Here is a 17,842-nt window from a genome sequence, read left to right on the forward strand (position 1 = left end):
ATGCTTGCCTTGATGGAAGGGGGAGGTTGGGAGTAGGTGGGGCTTGTCTCTTAAAGGGACAGGGTATCCGGGTGACAGACCAGCCAAGCAGATTACACTGATAGCCAGGTCCACTTTGATATGTTAAATAGGCGCACATCAGCCATTTGTCCCAGTGTTTATAAAACAAAATAATAAGGATTTAAAAAAATTAAGTAGCATACGTAACCCTGGAATGATTACATTAATATCAGATAAAATAGACCTCATGATAATCCACACTGTCAAAGACAATTTTATCAAAGCAATTAAAGGTCATACTCATCTGTCTGGCAATCACAGTTATATAATTCTATGATAACAAAGTCTCACAATTCATAACGGAAAACAGAAATAAGAAATGACAATCCTACAATCACAGCTGCAGATGCTCCAATTATCTCCCATAACATACACAGTCAGACTCCTCCAAACAGTCAATCAAGAAAACAAAATTACACATAGTACTGGGCAACATTATTAATAAATAAAATAAAACTGTTTAATTTTTGTAACGATGACATCAGCAATGGCTTAATGTGGTGAGACGGCACAGCCAGCTAAGGGGTTTGCTGTCAAGCCTGAAGACCTGACTTTGATCCTGGCGAACCACATGGAGAGAACCCACTCCCATGCACGCACACACACACACACTCAAAATAAAAGTAGACAAAAAACCTGGGCAGTGGTGGCACATGCCTTTAACCCCAGCACTTGGGAGGCAGTGGCAGGCGGATCTCTGTGAGCTTGAGGTCAGCCTGGTCTAAAAGAGCTAGTTCCAGGAAAGCCAGGGCTGTGACAAAGAGAAACCCTGTCTTGAAAAATAAAAAAACAAAAACCAAAACCAAAAATAAACAAACAAAAAAAAACCCCAAACATACAAACAAAAAAAAGTAGAAAAAAAAGAAAAGATAAAGAAAAAGCAAGCTGCTGGTCCTCTCCCTTTCTCAAACTATTTCTTCCAGAACACTGGTCTCACAGCAGGACTCTGCACACTGCAGGAGAGGACAATCCCTGCCGCTCCATGACTGGTGTGCCCTTCCCCAAAAGCACCCCAGCTGCTCCCAACATCCTTACGCACCTGGATACCATCCTGCTTGCTCCACCATCCACGGTTCTTTGCCTTGCTCCAGCAGTGAAATTACTAAAGGCTTAGAAATGGCAAGTCCTACTCAGAGAAAGAGAATGTTAAAAACAAATACAGAAACAGACAACAACAGGCAAACAGCATTTGTTACATAATTAGTTTAACCGAAAACAAATTTCGGATCTTCAGGATGATTGTGATTTAAAACAAATGAATAAAAAAGTTGCTGTTTAGCAAGCAATTACTAAACAATTGTTGCTTGCAGAGATCACCGATGAAAATTAAAATTATGAGAAAGTATGTATATAGCGTATCAAAGGACTTCAAAGAAAGCTATTTACCAGCTGTTAAGTGGTGGCTCTGGAAACGAAGAAAAAGCTCACCAGTTAAGTCCTGCATGTGGCAGACTTTCCGCTCCACAGATCTTCATCTCTAGCATTAAGGGGAACATCTTCTGGATTATGAGAAACAGACAGCCTTACCTAGTGACACAAAGTTGCTGTAGGTCTCCAGCATCACATCTCTGTATAAAGACCTCTGCTCAGGGCCCAGGCACTCCCACTCCTCCTTACAGAACTCCACAGCCACATCCCTGAACACCACCAGCTCCTGGACCGAGAGCACACAGACAAGATCAAAGGAAACCATTTCAGGCGAAAGTTAAGACTGCCTTTTCAAGGCTTTTCCAGGGCAAGGGGTCCCCTCCCAGCACAGGGAAACTGAACATTTTAAAGCATTGGCCTTTGGCTCCTGAGAAACCATTTCTGAGCCCCTGGATGTCCTGCTTGATGAGGTGTTTCTTTTCTGTATGCCCGACTGAGGCCTTGGGCTGGGCCAGCTTGACCTTTAGGAGGCTGGAGAGTCAGTAACAAAGATGAGTTGTAGCCACCATGGGTAGGCCAGCAAAAACCCCAGACGAAGAGCATTTGTCAAGCGTTGCTTGCTGGTCATACTTGCTATACATTGTCTCATACCATGGCTAGGAGAACTAAACATGTCTCCAGACTTCCACCAAGGGGACACAATGCAGACTTTAGACTTCGCCCTTGGCAAACTTCTCTTTCCTGGCCCACATTCTTTTTTTTTTTCTTTTAACTTATTTAACCTATTTATTTTGTGTGCATTAAAGTAAAGGTGTCAGATCCCCTGGAACTGGAGTTATAAACAGTTGTGAGCTGCCATGTGGGCCCTGGGTATTGAACCCAGGTCCTCCAGAAGAGCAGCCAGTGCTCTTAACAACTGAGCCATCTCTCAGGCCCCTATTCTGCATTCTTTTGAGGGTAAATTCACAAGTATGAGGATAACTGCTTCTCTTAGTTGTGCAAATTCAACCAAAGAATCACTCCAGTCTACCCAGACAAGTGGTTCAGTCCCGTAATCCCGGCACTGGGAAGGACAGCTAGAAATTCAGGGCTAGCCTGGGTCTTAGTTAGGGTTATACTGTGATAAAACATCCCAGCCAAAAGTAACTTGAGGAGAAAGAAGTGTATGCCCCTTATGCTTCCAAGGTACCATTCATCACTGAGGAAAGTCAGGAAAGGAACTTAAATAGGATGGTACCAAGAGGCAGGAGGAGATGCAGAGGCCATGGAGGGGTGATGCTTACTGGCTTGCTCCCCATGCCTTTCTGCTTTCTTATAGAACCCAGGACCACCAGCCCAGAGATGGTGCCATCACAGCAAGCTAGACCCTCCGCACCAATCACTAATTTAAAAAATGCCGTATTGGCTTGCCTTCAGCCTGATCTTACATAAGTATTTTCTCAATTGAGGGTCCCTCCTCTCTGATGCTAGCTTGTGTCAAATTGACACGAACACTAACCAGGACATCTAGGCTACACAAGTTCCAGACCAGCCTGTGCTACAGAATGGCACTCAGTCTCAAGTAGGAAAAAACAAGAAAGCCAAACCCACAGACGAGGTACTGTAGTTGAGGTTAAAAGGAGTGAGCCGGAGAGAAGCCCAGGAGCGCACTGGGGCCCATAGAGAGGCGCATAGCAGGCACTGGGGCCCACAGAGAGGCGCACAGCAGTGTGCTGGGGCCCATAGAGAGGCACACAGCAGTGTGCTGGGGCCCACAGAGAGGCACATAGCAGTGTGCTGGGGCCCACAGAGAGGCGCACAGCAGTGCACTGGGGCCCACAGAGAAGAGCACAGCAGGAGAATGTGCAGTCCAGTGTACGCAGCTGCTCAGGACGAAACCATCTGCTGCTGGCACCACCTGTTCTGGGAACCTAACACACTTAAATGGAAGCCCGAAAACTATTCTGTGGGTGTTTCGGTTATGACTAAAATAATAATAGGGACATATAACATGGCAATGGGCACACTCTTGGGGACAAGAGACACAGAAGACACTTGGAAAATAAAAAAGCATTGTACCCACACGAGAACCAAAAGCTGACTCCCTTCTCGCTTTTGTTCTGTCCCCTCTACTTTGGGTCCCTCGCATAACTCTGCAAACAGGCATGCTGTCACTGAGATTAAACCAGGATACCTACACTGCTCGTCTTTCCTTCCAAGGCTGAAGCACGCAAGAGGGTGGAGGCACTGTACTGGCAATCTTTCTGTGTGTCTCCTCCAGAATCCCAAAAAGCACCCAAAGGTCTCAGGTCCTGGTCCTAAACCTGCACTCACCATGGATTTCAGGAATGGTATAGGCTTAAGGGCTGCCCCGGCCCCCAGATGTGGCCAACTGTCCCTAAGGGCAGGGCCCAATCAGGCACAAAAGTAACCATCTGCCGAGAATAAATCTGTCTCCTAGGACCCCGAGAACTTCTGCACACCAGCTCGCAGGAAGGGACAGGACGGGGACTAATCAGACCACACCTCCATCAGGATTACTTAATTATGCAGACCTCCCTCACGCCAATCCTTCCCAGAGTTAGCCCTAAAAGCTCAATGCCTCAAAGATAGTCTTAGCGCATCTTTAAAGGTCTCCTAAGGCGCCTTTAACTCTGTGTGGCCACAAAATCAACTTCTCTCGGCTTTGCAGTGTTACTTATTCTTCATCTATTTTAATTTTTAAAATTCCTATGTGTGTACACTGAGGTAAAAAAAGATGAGGTCAAAAGGGAAACAGGCTGGGCATGGTGGTGCTCACCTTTAATCCCAGCGCTCTGGAGGCAGAGGAAGTGGATTTGTGAGTTCAAGGCCAGCCTGGTTGACAGACTGAGTTCCAGGACAGCTTCGGCTGTTTTACACAGAGAAACCCTGTCTAGAAAAGTTTTTTAAATTAAAAAAATAATAAATGAATTTTAAAAGAAATATTTTTGGTTTTCTAGGTGGAAAGTTATTAAGCAGAACAGAAAAGACAATGGGTTTCTGATGGGATTAATGAATAAAAAAATAAGGAATAAATTATACACCTGTTCTAGGGGATTATCAAAGGATGTGCAACCAATAAATGACGTGGGAGCAGAAAGCTCATGAGCTCAAGATCATCCTTGGCTCTAAACCAAGCTCAAAGCAGCCTGAGCTACATGAGACCCTGACTAAAAAAATTACTACATAATAAGACTGTCCCATTAAATAAGTAACCAAAATAAAAATATAAAGACTGCATATTTAAAAGCAAAAGTGTTTTCCTTTATTTGCAAACATATACCAACACTTTTCTTTGCAGATTTTTCTTTTCTTTTTTTAAATATTTATTTATTTATTTATTGTGTATACAATATTCTGTTTGTGTGTCTGCCTGCAGGTCAGAAGAGGGCACCAGACCCCATTACAAATAGTTGTTAGCCACCATGTGGTTGCTGGGAATTGAACTCAGGACCTTTGGAAGAGCAGGCAATGCTCTTAACCTCTGAGCCATCTCTCCAGCCCCTTTTGTTCTTTTTTTTTAGACAGGACCTCAAGTAGTGAGCTTGGAACTTACTGGGTGGCCTAGGGTAGGCTTGCTCTTGCAGCAATCCTGAATAACTTTATATTTCCCTTTTTCCTGACTCTCAGGCGACTGAGCATGTGATCCAGTCATGATCTCATTTGGTATATTCTATGTGTCAGTACCTGTTAACAACCACATGCCTATTAATTCAGTCAAAATGGATCTAAAGTAAGTGCTGTTATTTCCTCCACTTTCAGATAAGGAAATTGAGGAATAGAAAAATGAAGTAAACTCATGAATCAGGGGGTATTGATATTCCTTACATGGCCCAGAAGATGCTTGAATGAAAAAAGAAAAAAAAAAAACAAAACAAAAACAAAAAACCCCATACAGTCTCTTGTAGTTCTCATATACTGAAGAAAACAGAATCACACTGGCAAACCTCAACCTCACATGGTTACCATGACAACAGGGTGAGAATTCCATTTCCGGAATCAGCAGCCAGAAGACAGGTGACAGAAGCAATCCTACTCACCTTGAACACAGTGTTGACATCCACAATAGCCATGCTTCTCTCCTCTCGGGGCACTCTGGGAAGGAAGAGAGAGTGAGAAACTAGGTCAAACATCCCAAGACCTAGAAGACACAACCGAGACTGAAATGCTGGAGGGACACTCGTAGGGATGGTGACAGATTCTCATTCCTCCCATTTGAAAGGCCTGTGACCCACACAGGAAGTCCTTCCCACCCATTAATAGGGTAAGGACTGTGCCATTGTGATGTGGGGTAATGCTCTTGTACACTGTAAAGAATCATCACACGTATTAGTTTAATAAAACGATGATTGGCCAGTAGCCAGGCAGCAAGTATAGGCACAATGGCCAGAATAGGAGAATTCTGGGAAGAGGAAAGGCAGAGAGTCAGTCACTAGCCAGACGCAGAGGAAGCAAGATGAGATTGCTTTACTGAGAAAAGGTACCAAGCCATGTGGCTAAAAATAGACAAGAATTACGGGTTAATTTAAGTTGTAAGAGCTAGTCAACAATAAGCCTGAGCTAATAGGCCAAACAGTTTATAATTCAAATAAGCGTCTGTGTGTTTCTTTGGGACTGAACAACTGCAGGACCAGGTGGGACAGAAACTTCCATTTACACCATTCCCATATGCCCTTATCACTAGGGGAGAATCCACGAGCTACAGCATCGGTGTCTCAGAAGATTCCCAGGGATAAATGCCACTGATGTATAGCATGCATAGAAAAAACTTCTTATGGACATGTAGACATTTTCTTTTTTCTTTTTTTAAATGATGGGGTCTCACTAAGTAGACGAGGCTAGTCTTCAGCTCAGAGATCTGCCTGTCTCTGCCTGCCCCATGCCTGACTCCTTTAACTTTCTTTCTCTCCTTTCTTTTTTCTGGTTCCTTTAATCTACTTTTTCCTCTCCTCCCCTCCTCCTCTCCCCTCCCCTCCCCCCCTCTCTCTGAAACAAGGTCCCACTGTGTAGCCCTGGCTGGCCTGAAACTCAAAATGTAGACCAAGATGACCTTAAACTCACAGAGATCTAACTGCCTCTCACTCCTGAGTACTGAGATTAAAGGTGTGCACCACTATGTTCAGTCTTTAGTTTTTTAAATTATGCTATGTCTATAATGCCCAAGGCCCCTTCAAGTACCCAATAAAATGCCTGCTCGGGCTTTTCTACGGGTAATATGAGTTTCCCCAACACTAGTGCTATTTGTTCCCCTTTCTTCAACCCCCAAAAAATTTGCCTTAGAGTTTATGATCAGAATTGTTTTTAAAAGATTAATTTATAGCCGGGCGGTGGTGGTGCACACCTTTAATCCCAGCACTCGGGAGGCAGAGGCAGGTGGATCTCTGTGAGTTCGAGGCCAGCCTGGTCTACAAGAGCTAGTTCCAGGACAGGAACCAAAAGCTACGGAGAAACCCTGTCTCGAAAAATCAAAAAAAAAAAAAAAGATTAATTTATTTGATGTTTATTGGTGTTTTGCTTACATATGTGTCTATATACCATGTGTACACCTGGTGTCTTGAGAGGTCAGAAAAGAGAACCGATCTCCCGGAACTGAAGTATGGGTGGTTATGAGCTGCCATGTGGGTGCTGAGAACTGATTTCCTCCACCTCATGCAAATAAAAAAGAGGAACTTGATCTCCTCTCTGGAAATCATAAACACGAAGCAAAGTACATTCGAGGAATGCCGAAAATTTCTGCAGGAACTGGTCAGGTTCAGAGTAAATTCCATTTTAGTCCGTTTAAGCTGCTATAACAAAATATCTGAAACTAGGTAGCTTAGAGACAGCAAACTTGTTCTCAGTTACGGAGGCAGAGAAGTCCCCATCTCAGCACTGACAGGTTTGGTGTCTAGTGCAAACCTATTTCCTGGTCCACAGAAGGAGACTGTTCTGTATTCTCATCTAGGGGACAAGCAGCTCCAGGAAGTCAAGGCACTAATCCCATGTAATTACCTTCAAAAAGTCCCCACCTCCTAAATCCACCACATTGACGGCCAGGTTTTAACTGTAAACTGGAAGAGTGGGGATGGGAAACGACTGAGAGCCAGTGTGCGCATGTGTGTCTCCTGCCCTAAAGGCTTGGAGCTGAGGTTTTCTTTTTAGAGCGCGAAGTGGCGAAGTGGCTCACCCTGAATCTTGAACTCCAAACTCTGACTTCTCCAGTCGCAGTCAACAGAGTCTTATAGATTCTCTAAGACTTTTCAAATCTGTTGTTTGTCCCTAAACAAGGCTAACTAAGGATGTGACACAAAAATAGGAGCCCCACAGAGGCACGTTTTTTCAAATATAATTTCTCCACCCTCATACATTTCTAAGACAGGATTTCACGACAGCCTGGAACCCACTATGGAGAAGTAACTGTCTTCCAGCTTTCGCGGCCAGAGTGCAGAGATTACAGATGTGGGTCACCCCGTCTGACTTCTGACTATATTTAAAAGTCACGGTGATCGGTAAATCGATCTACCTTGGGTACAGATATCCTTATCATCTCTATTATTTAGCTTTCTTTTTTTCAATTTTTCAAGTAAACTTGACATCCAGGAAGAAATAGAGGTATCCCCCCCCCCCCGCCCCACTTAGCGGTGGAAGACTAGAGGATCCGGTAACACTTATCACCCATGTTCTGACGACCTAGCGCACGCTCGCTCTCACCCTTCCGTACAATCCACACCCTCCGAGAGCCTTCTCGCCAGTGGAGTCGCACTAGCCTCGCCGTAGTCCCTGCGGAGATCTCTTCACCCCCAGCGCCATCCCGGAAACCGGGTGGGTCCCCTAGAGCCAGCCGGCAGCCGGCAACCAACAAATAAAGGCCGGAAGGCCCCATACCCAAAATGCATAGAACCAGAGCCAGACTCACCTCAACTGGGACCCCACGGGCTACGAATTCCAAGGACCAGAGGATACCAACCAGAGCAGTAGCCGGTTAGGTTGGGTAGGACACTGAGATGATCCGGAACAACCTCTCTCCAGCCACTTCCGCCATGTGTCTCAGCTTTTAAAGTGGACTACATTTCCCAGCAGGCCGTGCTTCTCTAGATTCCCTGGGAGAGTTTCAATGCCAGAGAGTGGAAGCAGAGAACGCTCCGGGAGAGAACGGACAATTAGCCTTCTAAGGAGGAACTTCCCACATATTCGGGCCTGGGATCCTCTGAAACTTTTAAGGTGTTTCAGATCTGCGGTGGGGTGGAGATTTTTACAGGAATACAGCAAGGATCGCCTCAAATGACCCAGCTCAGTACTACATTTCCCAGAGGCCATCGCAGACCATGTTCTCCTTGACGAACTCAGCCTACACTTGACCCTCTGCTGTAGTGTGAGAGCTCCTTAGAGCTTCCCAGGTGTAGAGTCCGGGCAACGGGACTTGGCTAGGACTGGATGGAGCAAAGATCACCTTGTCGTCACTGGAACACAATCTACTTACACTTGATAGCCACTAATTTAAAAGTGCTGCTTTATCCAGGCCTGCAATGCATGCCTGAAATCCCAGCACTCAGGAGGTAGAGACAGGAGAATAAGGGGTTTTAGAGCCAGCTTCGATTACGTTACATAGTGAGTTTGAAACCAAGGTTGCTTTTTGTTTTGATATGTTGTATCACTGGTACAATGAGAACTCGATGTTGATCATGCTGGCCTCAAACTCTGAAATCCCTACGTCTCTGCCTCCTGTTTGCTGGGATTAAAGTCACGCAGCCCCAAATCCAGCTAAGTGTTGGTGGGTTTTGTTATTGTTACTTGGTTTTGTTGTTGCTGCTGAGGCAGAGTCTTACTAAGTAGCCTTGGCTGGTGTTCTGGCCTGGAGCTTGCTTGCTATGTAGCTCAGGCTGGATTCTAATTCGTAGATATTCTCCTGCCTCAGCATCCCAAGTGCTGGAAATACAGGCACATACTACCATGCCCTGGTTGTTTTTCCAGCCCAACAAACCTCTCTGCTAACACAATTGAAATCAGACCAAATCAAACCAAATTAAAAGAAGCCCAGCTTTAATGGATGCCAGCGCTCCCGGAGAGGGGGGACAGAGAACTGGAAAGCCCATGTGTTTGTTCTCTGGGGGGCAGTTTAAATAGCCTGTGGGAGTGGTCTGCAGCCTCTCTGGGCAGGGGTCACCATTTGGCAGGCTTTCTTGGAGGTGGAATTTGGACTGAGGCAACTCTCAGGGAATGGAGAGGGCTTGAAATGCAATTTTCCACTCAACATTCCAAAATGGATGTCAGGACCTGGGGTGACACTTTCAATCAAACATTCAGACTTTTTTGGGATAAGGATGTTAGGGGCTGAGGTGACACTTCCAACCAAACCAAACACTGCTAACTTTCAGTGTTTGGGGGACAAGATCTTGCCTGGAATTTACACCAGTTGTCTCAGTCTGCTGAGTGCTGGAATTACAGGTATTTGCCACCACACCTGGCAGTAATTCTTAAATATATAAATTTACATTTTCCAATGGACTTGCAATGTTTTGCCTATTTTTAATTTTTTCTATTGCTTTTTGAGGCAGGATCTGTGTAGCATGAATAATAAAAGCCCAGAGACAAATATTGGGGTTCAAGCTGAAGATCAGAGAAGCAAAGCAGCCAAGTTACTAGAGGGTTCTTACCTCTACCAAGGCTCAGACAAATGGTCGACCCTGTCCTCAGCATGACTGCAGACTGCATTGCTCTTCAGACTGTACTGAGCTCTTGTCTCCTCCTCATATTCCTCTCTGTATTTACTCCTGTCTCCACCTCCCTGGTGCTGACATTAAAGGCACATGACTCCCGAGTGCTGGGAGCACCTTTGTGTGAGTTCTGTCTCTCCTTTTAGACAGATTCCATCTCAAGTAGCTTGAATTCTGAGATTAAAGGAGTGTGCCACCACTCCCTGGCCTTTAGTGGCTTAGCTCTGCACTCTGATCTTCAGACAAGCTTTATTTATTAAAACACAAAATATCACTACAGATCTGTAGCCCAGGCTGGCCTTGATGTTGCCATCTTTCTACCTCAATATTCCCATTGTCTCTATCACAGGTATATGCCTGACCTCCAATTTAAATTTTGGAATGGGATCTGTTTTATGAATATAATAATATCTAATCCATAGTGTGTCTAAAAATAATGACTTTTAAATATTTTAATTATTGTGCCTCTTTCTAGTGGTCCACTAAATTCCTAGTGTAATACTGAAATCACCTTCTGTTTTCATTCTCTTCTCTATTTTTATCTTGGGCTTGTTTTTCTGGGTTAAAAACTTACTTCTAGTCTTTTTAAAAAATTATTGTCTACAGCCATAACTAGCCTGATTTCAGAAACTAAACAGGATCAAGCCTGGTTAGTACTTGGATGGGAGACTACCTGGAAATACTGCATATAGGCTTATTAAAATTAATTAAAAATATATTATTTTTACATGGGATTTGAATTAATTAAATATTTTATTAACTTCTGCCAGCCACTCATATGCCTAGCTCTATAAGGTGATTGTGGGCCAACCAAGGGACTCAACACCAGGTTTTTGGGGGTTGCTTTACACTCAACACAGCCTTACATCAGTTTTACCTTGGGGTGACTGAGCCACCAGGGTCTCACTTTTGGCATGTTCTGGGCTTTAACTGTCAGTCGCTTGACAGGAAGAAGCTCTTTCAAACTGTGCCACTCTCAAGGCAAAAGAGGCCCCAAAGACCTGGCTCCTGTCTGTCTTCAGCTTCTGAGTACTTCCACCATCAGGAAGTGGTATAAGCATTACCCAATAAATGTGTGTGATGAGTATACATGATCCCACTAATCTTCAGAATGTCATGCCTGTGTACCAGTTAAATGAAAAAAAAAATTAGTAACAAAACTTATTTCAAAAAGCATCAAATTTGGAAGAAAGTAAATTCTCAGGGTTCTTGGTAGTGTGGCTGGGCCATGTCTTTGGTTTATGCCCTATCTGTTTTGAGGTTAACCTGGTTTTTTAATATGAGATTATTTTTACTGTCCAATCTAGAAGGTTCTCAGCCCACAACCTCTTAAAGGATGTCTCCCTTCTCCATGCAGCTTCAGCCTCTCAGCCTCCCATGGTTTCCATTCTTTTAGGCTTCCTGGGTTGGACTTTTAAACTGTCTTACAAATCTCTGGTTTTTTTGTGAGTTCACTATCACACACACACACACACACGCACACACGCACGCGCATGTGCACACACACACACACTTAAAATAAAACAACATAAAGGATCAAAGTTTAGCAAGGTTGTAAAGAAAGGGACCCTTAAAAACTAATGGTGGGAATATAATTTAGTTTTGTCACTAGGAAGAATATTATGTACATTTCTCAAAATATTAAAAATATTTAACTATCTATAATCCAGTAGTCCTACTTTAGACTTCAAAGAAAATGAAATCAATGGGCTCAGGAGCTATGTGCACTCCCCTGTTCATTCAGCAGTATCTACAACACCCATTAAGTGAGATCTAAGCATCACAACTCCTGAGTGGATAAAGACAGCATAGTCATGTGAACAATGGAATACTACTTGACCAAAAAAAGAATAAAACCTTGTCACTCTCCATAGCATGACTAGAACCCTAATAAATCAGACACAGAGGACAAACATCACATCATCTTATCCATGATATCTAAAGAAACATTTTTTTTTTCATAAAAGTTGAGAACCAAATGACAGTTACCAGAGTTCCAGAGCTTGTAGGAAAGGAGAAACGGGAGAGGTTGGCGTGTGTGCTAAGTCACCACCACACAGAAGCAAGAAGTGTATCCCATGGTAAGTGTAGGCAATGATAATGTACTGCAAGTTTGAAAGAGCTAGAAGACGACTTTGGACAGTTTCTTAGAAAAGAAATAGCCAGTGACAGAGGGATATGCTTTTTACCTGCAGCCCAGAGGCTGATCCTATTGCTGCCTCAGCTGCTGACTGCACCTGCACAGCCACTGCAGCATTACTGCCAAGGCTGCAGCCTGGGAGAGGCTTCACACCCCACAGCTGTAGTCTCAGCCGCTTCTATGTAGGGAGGCAAATGTTGTTTTCATTAAGTGTCTACCTTTTTATTTTACCAATCAAGACTCAAGAGCCAGGTGCTGGGGTGAAAACCTGCTAGCTCAGCGAGGCAAAGAGAGCAGCTGTCTGACCCTCCTCCTCCACCAATATCTCAGAAAGAGGGCTCTCTCATACACCTGCTGGAACAAAATTCCTCCAACCAGATGTCCCTCCCTTCTACTTCATGTGCTTCTCTCTCTCTCTAACTTCTTCTCACTATCTATGGTTACTTCCAGTCACACCTGGTTGCTCGTACCACCTCTTGACCTAGATTTGTGAGACAGAGGCAGACGAATCTCTGTGAGTTCAAGGCCACCCTGGACTACAAGATTGAGGCAGAAAAAAAGACAAGGTGGTGATGGCTCACACCTTTAATTCCAGTACTAGGAAGTCACATACCCTTAATCCCAGCACTAGAGTGAAGATAAAATGGGAGGAGAGAGAGGCTTAGTCTGCTTAGTCAGCCGTGGTAGAGGTAAAACTTCTCTAGTCCCTTGACTGCTTTCCTTTTCTGGTTTTTTGTTGAACCCCACTATCTGTCTCTGGGTTTATTATTTCGTGCTACAATTAATTTTATTTAAATCACAGAGTTCTCAGTGTGATCAAATATCTCACAACAGGGGTAGGTACTTTTGAATGGGTTTCACATAAGCACTTGGATCAAAACATCTCATGCTATGTCCTTCATATGTAGGACAGAATAAGGCATTTAAAATGTTTTTAAAAATTGGACTTTTCTTGACAATGAGACACATCCGTTCCTGGCAGAACCAATTACTTCAAAAGGATGATGGGCATTGAAGAAACTCTATGGAGTTCACTTACAATGTGGTAAGACTAGCTATTTGAGCCAGAAACTGCTCTTTCCTGGACTGCTTGACTGGACATGCAGGACCCACAAGAAAATGACTGATAAACTTGCTAAAACAAAATGGGACCGTCCTTCACTGTTCCTGCTTCATGGAAGAGTCTGACAGACATTCCACAGGACACAGAGACAAATGACTGACAAACAGCAAACATAAGTGAGACAGTTTCAAATATCCTGCTTCACTGAGAAATCTGCCAGACACTCTAGGCCTATAGGATGAAGATGGATGCCCCAACGTTACAGAAGAACTTCGGCTGACTGTCCAGGCAGCCAGATATCTCTGTCATCTCTCAAGTTTTGGGAGTTGTTTACAATGCACTTGCTGTTTACTTAGGTAATATTATGTCCTTCTGGGATCTTTGATGGAGTTGAAGACAGATAATTATAATTATAGTTTTCATTAGTTATGATAAAAGATAAATTAGATATAAAACTTTAGACTCACAAAGAGGATAGAGGATGGAGTATTTTTTATTTTTGTCAAATACAAATAGACTAAATATTGTAACTGTAATTCTTGCTTAATAGTTGTTTTGTTATATGTAATTTTACTATGTTACAGTTAAAACCTTCCTTTTTAATTAGACAGAAAAGGGGAGATGATAAGGGAGCCCTTCTGTATACTTCAAATAGGTGTTGTTTTTATTGGTTGATGAATAAAGCTGTTTTGGACTATGGCAGAACAGAATATAGCTAGATGGGAAATCCAAACAATAATATGGCACGAAAGAGGTGGAGTCACAGAGACACCGTGTAGCCGCTGAAGAGGTAAGATGCCAGAATATTACTGGTAAGCCACAGAAATACACAGATTAGTAAAAAAAAATTGGTTAAGATGTAAGATCTAGCTAGGAATACCCTGAACCATCGGCCAAACAATTATAATTAATATTATGGCTGAGTGTTTATTGGGAAACTGGCAAGTGGGAAAGAAAATTCTATTTACAATATATTATAGTAAAAATAAAATCAGCATTTCATTCCTTTATCATATTTTTTCTGCCAGTCTTGATATTTTTAACACATTCAGTACAAATTTATTCTATATCTTATATTCTATAGTCCCAGTGTTTAATACTTTGTAGGTCTTATTCTAATGTCTGTAATTTCTTTCTGCCTTAGCAGCCACATCTTTTTATGAGAATAAAAAGAAGGCTTCATTTCCAGTGTTTCCGACTCACTGCCAGTTAGTTCAGTTGTAGCTTGAAGCTCTAGTACTCCACATGGCAAAAGCCTTTTCTAAGCCTGAGGAGTGCTAGCTGTGGGCTCACAGGCAAGAGTCTCCTCAGTGTTGTAAATAAGGGACTGAAGTTGCCCTTGAATCCTTGGACACTCTCTGCCTTCAGGTAGTGGTGGAGTGTTGGAGCAGTCGTGGGGTTTATGAAATCTGGGAATGTACTAAGCTAGGAATATCACATTTTTACTAAAATTGTATAGGCAATTTTAGATGCATCAAAATTTTTTTATTATTATTTACAGGCATATATATATATATTTCAAATAGGTGATCTATCTCTCTATCTCTATCTATCTATCTATCTATCTATCTATCTATCTATCTATCTATCTATCTATCTATCTCAAATATATCTCCGTGGTGAAGAGTAAAATGGCCAGCCAAAAAAAAACCCCATCCTGACCCTGAAACCAGACAGTGTAAGAAACACACTTTAGCCCAGAAACCAGAGCCCAGAAACATACACGGAACCAGAAACCCAAGTCAAAGAAACACACTTTGGCCCTGGAACTGGAACCAGTAAAAGAAACACACCCTGACCCTGAAACTAGAGCCAAAAGGTTAAAAACACTCAGTGAAAAAAAAATACACTTTGTTCCTGAAGCCAGAGTCAAATCTGCCCTCAACAAACTGAACATGAATCCAACCAATCTCTGAGCAGGGAAACCAACCAATTGCTGAGGACAAAACCAACCAATCCCTAAGCATGATATCTAGCCAACCTGGGCTTGTCCAAGCTCAAGAGAATTGAAACCCGGCCCTATTCCTACCCTGAAAATCTCCCTGGAAAACTCCGCCCCTAAGAAGCCCTATATAAGCCACCCTGGCAGAGCAGCCGCTCTCCTGGATTCCTCCCTCCCAAATAAATCTCTTGATTTTGGGGTAAAGACATTCTTTCACCAGAGTAGAGCAGAATCTCTGCTGGGAAACTTTCCTTGTAGAGTGGAGCAGAGAAACAATGGACGCCTCTGCTGGGAAACTCCCTTAGGGAAGGGGAGCAGAAGTAACAACTTGGGTGAGAGCTGAGAAGTACCAGACCACTCTGCTGGGAAACTCCCTGGGGGAGTAGAGCAGAGCTGCACTGGACAACTGCAGGACTCTCTTAGCAGAGTGCAGTAGAGCCTAGCTGCAATGGCTCTCCCAGAGAGGAGTGGGATTGCCACATCCTGCAGGGAGACCATCCCCTGCTAGAAAACAGCTGCAGGTATAGCCTGACTTCCCAACAAGGTAGAATACCTCCCTCCTCTCAGCTGCAGGAATCCAGGCTACCTTCCCGTCACCGCTGTAGGCATTGCCTGTTTTCTGACAGTAAAGATACCTTTCGCTCCAGAGCTGTAGCACACATGGTGTGGCTGTGTCTCCTGATTCATAGAGTGAATCTTAATGTGAACATACTTAGAGGCACAGCCTCCAGAAAGTGACCATACCATCAGAACAGGACCCGTGGATAGAATCTGTATTTATAATGGGTGAGCAAGGGGATACACCGCTCTTCTTCCACATGGGATACAGTACTGTCACCCACAGTTTATATCCACATGGGACACAGTGTTGTCCCTACACAACATATATCCACATGGACACAGTGATGTCCACACAGATATATCCACATGGACACAGTGATGTCCACACAGATATATCCACATGGACACAGTGATGTCCACACACAGCATATATCCACATGGGACACAGTGATGTCCACACAGATATATCCACATGGACACAGTGATGTCCACACACAGCATATATCCACACAGCCCTGTCCCACACAGTATGTGTCCACCTGGTGCCTCTTGAGAAGATCAGGGGCCTTCATCAGATAGTAAACTTCCTGTCGTTTGAACTATAAGACAACAGTACATTTCTGATGAGTGTGAGTTACCCAGTGCTGTCGTCTATTTCAGCAGCAAAATTACCAAACACAAGTGATCAGCACAGTCAATTTATTTTTCAAAAATCTGGTAGAAAATTCAGATTAAGAAACTAGAGTTGAGCAGATCCATAGTGGCACACGCCTTTAATCCCAGCACTCTAGAGGCAGAGGCAGGTGGATCCCTATGAGTTCAAGACCAGCCTGATCTACGAGAGTTAGTCGGAGGACAGGCTCCATAGCTACACAGAAACCCTGTCTCTAAACCCTCCCTTCCCCCAAAAAAGAAAGTAAGAAAAGAAAAGAAACTAGAGTCAAAAAAAAAAAAAATCTTTAAAGGCAGGGTTGCTCTGGGTAGCCTTGAGTATCCTGGAACTCACTTTTCAAACCAGACCGGCTTCGAATGCCTGCTGGCTCTGCCACCGCTGACCAGCTAAAACAGCTTATATAAAGGATGATTAACTGAATCAAATCAATTATGCTGATCTCACAGAGTGAGTTTTAAGAAAATATTTTTAGAATATATCATACCAAAGATATTCTTTCATTAAGAGTATGAGACAATTTCAAATAGAAGTGTGAATAGAATCTTTGTTTTATAACCCAAGTGATCAACAGGGATTACACACTGAAGTGCTGGAGAAAGACTTCCGCTGCATGAGATGCGAACAGGAGATGCGAACATCTAAGCAGAGCATGTTACATTCCTGCCCATTACTGTAATGAGGCCTGAGATGACAAGCTACTTAATGCACTCCATCAATTTGCTTGGTGTTAGATTCATCACTGCTCAGGGAAATACATTGATGCCTGAGCCTCTGGGTTCAGGGAGAAGGTGCAAGGAAGTCGCCACCATACTGGTGTTGCGGAATATTACTTCAACAATGTAAACATGTATTTGGTTTTGCTGCAGACTATTTAACTATGTAACGGTGTGCCGCTGCATTTGTTTAACTGTGTGAAGATACATTGCCGTTTCACCTTCCCGGCCTAAGGTACCTGACTGGTCTAAAAACAAGCTGCAAGGCCGATAGCTAGGCAGGAGAGGGATAGGTGGAGCACCGCGTGTGATTTGTGAGCCACATGTGAGCCTGATGCCTGGGGAGGTTAGAAGAGGAAGTTAGAGCCCTTGGACCTGGAATTACAGATACTTGTGAGTCGCGTGTCCTCTGCGAGAACAGCAAATGTTCTTCATCACTGAGCCAACTTTCCAGCCCCCAAAATCTGAAACTTTTTGATCACCAACATAATGGTATAAGTATAAAATTCCACACATGACCTCATGTGATGGACTGTATGACATGTGATTAGAATGTATGTTAAAAATACAGTCATTGGGCTGGGGGATGGCTGCTCTTCCAGAGGACCCAGGTTTGGTTCCCAGCACCA

The 17,842-nt window shown here is 43.5% G+C and overlaps 1 protein-coding gene across 2 annotated transcripts in view; it reads right to left on the minus strand.

Annotated features, from left to right (window-relative positions):
• LOC106144173 (zinc finger protein OZF-like) overlaps positions 1-8,456 on the minus strand; it is a 20,188-nt gene extending 11,732 nt beyond the window's left edge. The window contains exons 1-4 of one of the 2 annotated variants that reach the window (XM_013351554.2): positions 8,324-8,456; positions 5,469-5,523; positions 1,588-1,714; positions 1,100-1,186 (exon numbers count right to left, since the gene is read on the minus strand). In XM_013351554.2, the coding sequence (XP_013207008.1) occupies positions 1,100-1,186; positions 1,588-1,714; positions 5,469-5,501 (247 nt within the window). In that variant the 5' untranslated portion in view covers positions 5,502-5,523; positions 8,324-8,456. Of the gene's footprint in view, positions 1-1,099; positions 1,187-1,587; positions 1,715-5,468; positions 5,524-8,118; positions 8,198-8,323 lie in introns of those variants that run through there. The other variant, XM_026786280.1, reaches the window with a different exon arrangement.
• Positions 8,457-17,842: the final 9,386 nt, after the last annotated feature.

This window comes from Microtus ochrogaster, linkage group LG4, assembly GCF_000317375.1.
Source record: "Microtus ochrogaster isolate Prairie Vole_2 linkage group LG4, MicOch1.0, whole genome shotgun sequence".
Taxonomy (NCBI): domain Eukaryota; kingdom Metazoa; phylum Chordata; class Mammalia; order Rodentia; family Cricetidae; genus Microtus; species Microtus ochrogaster.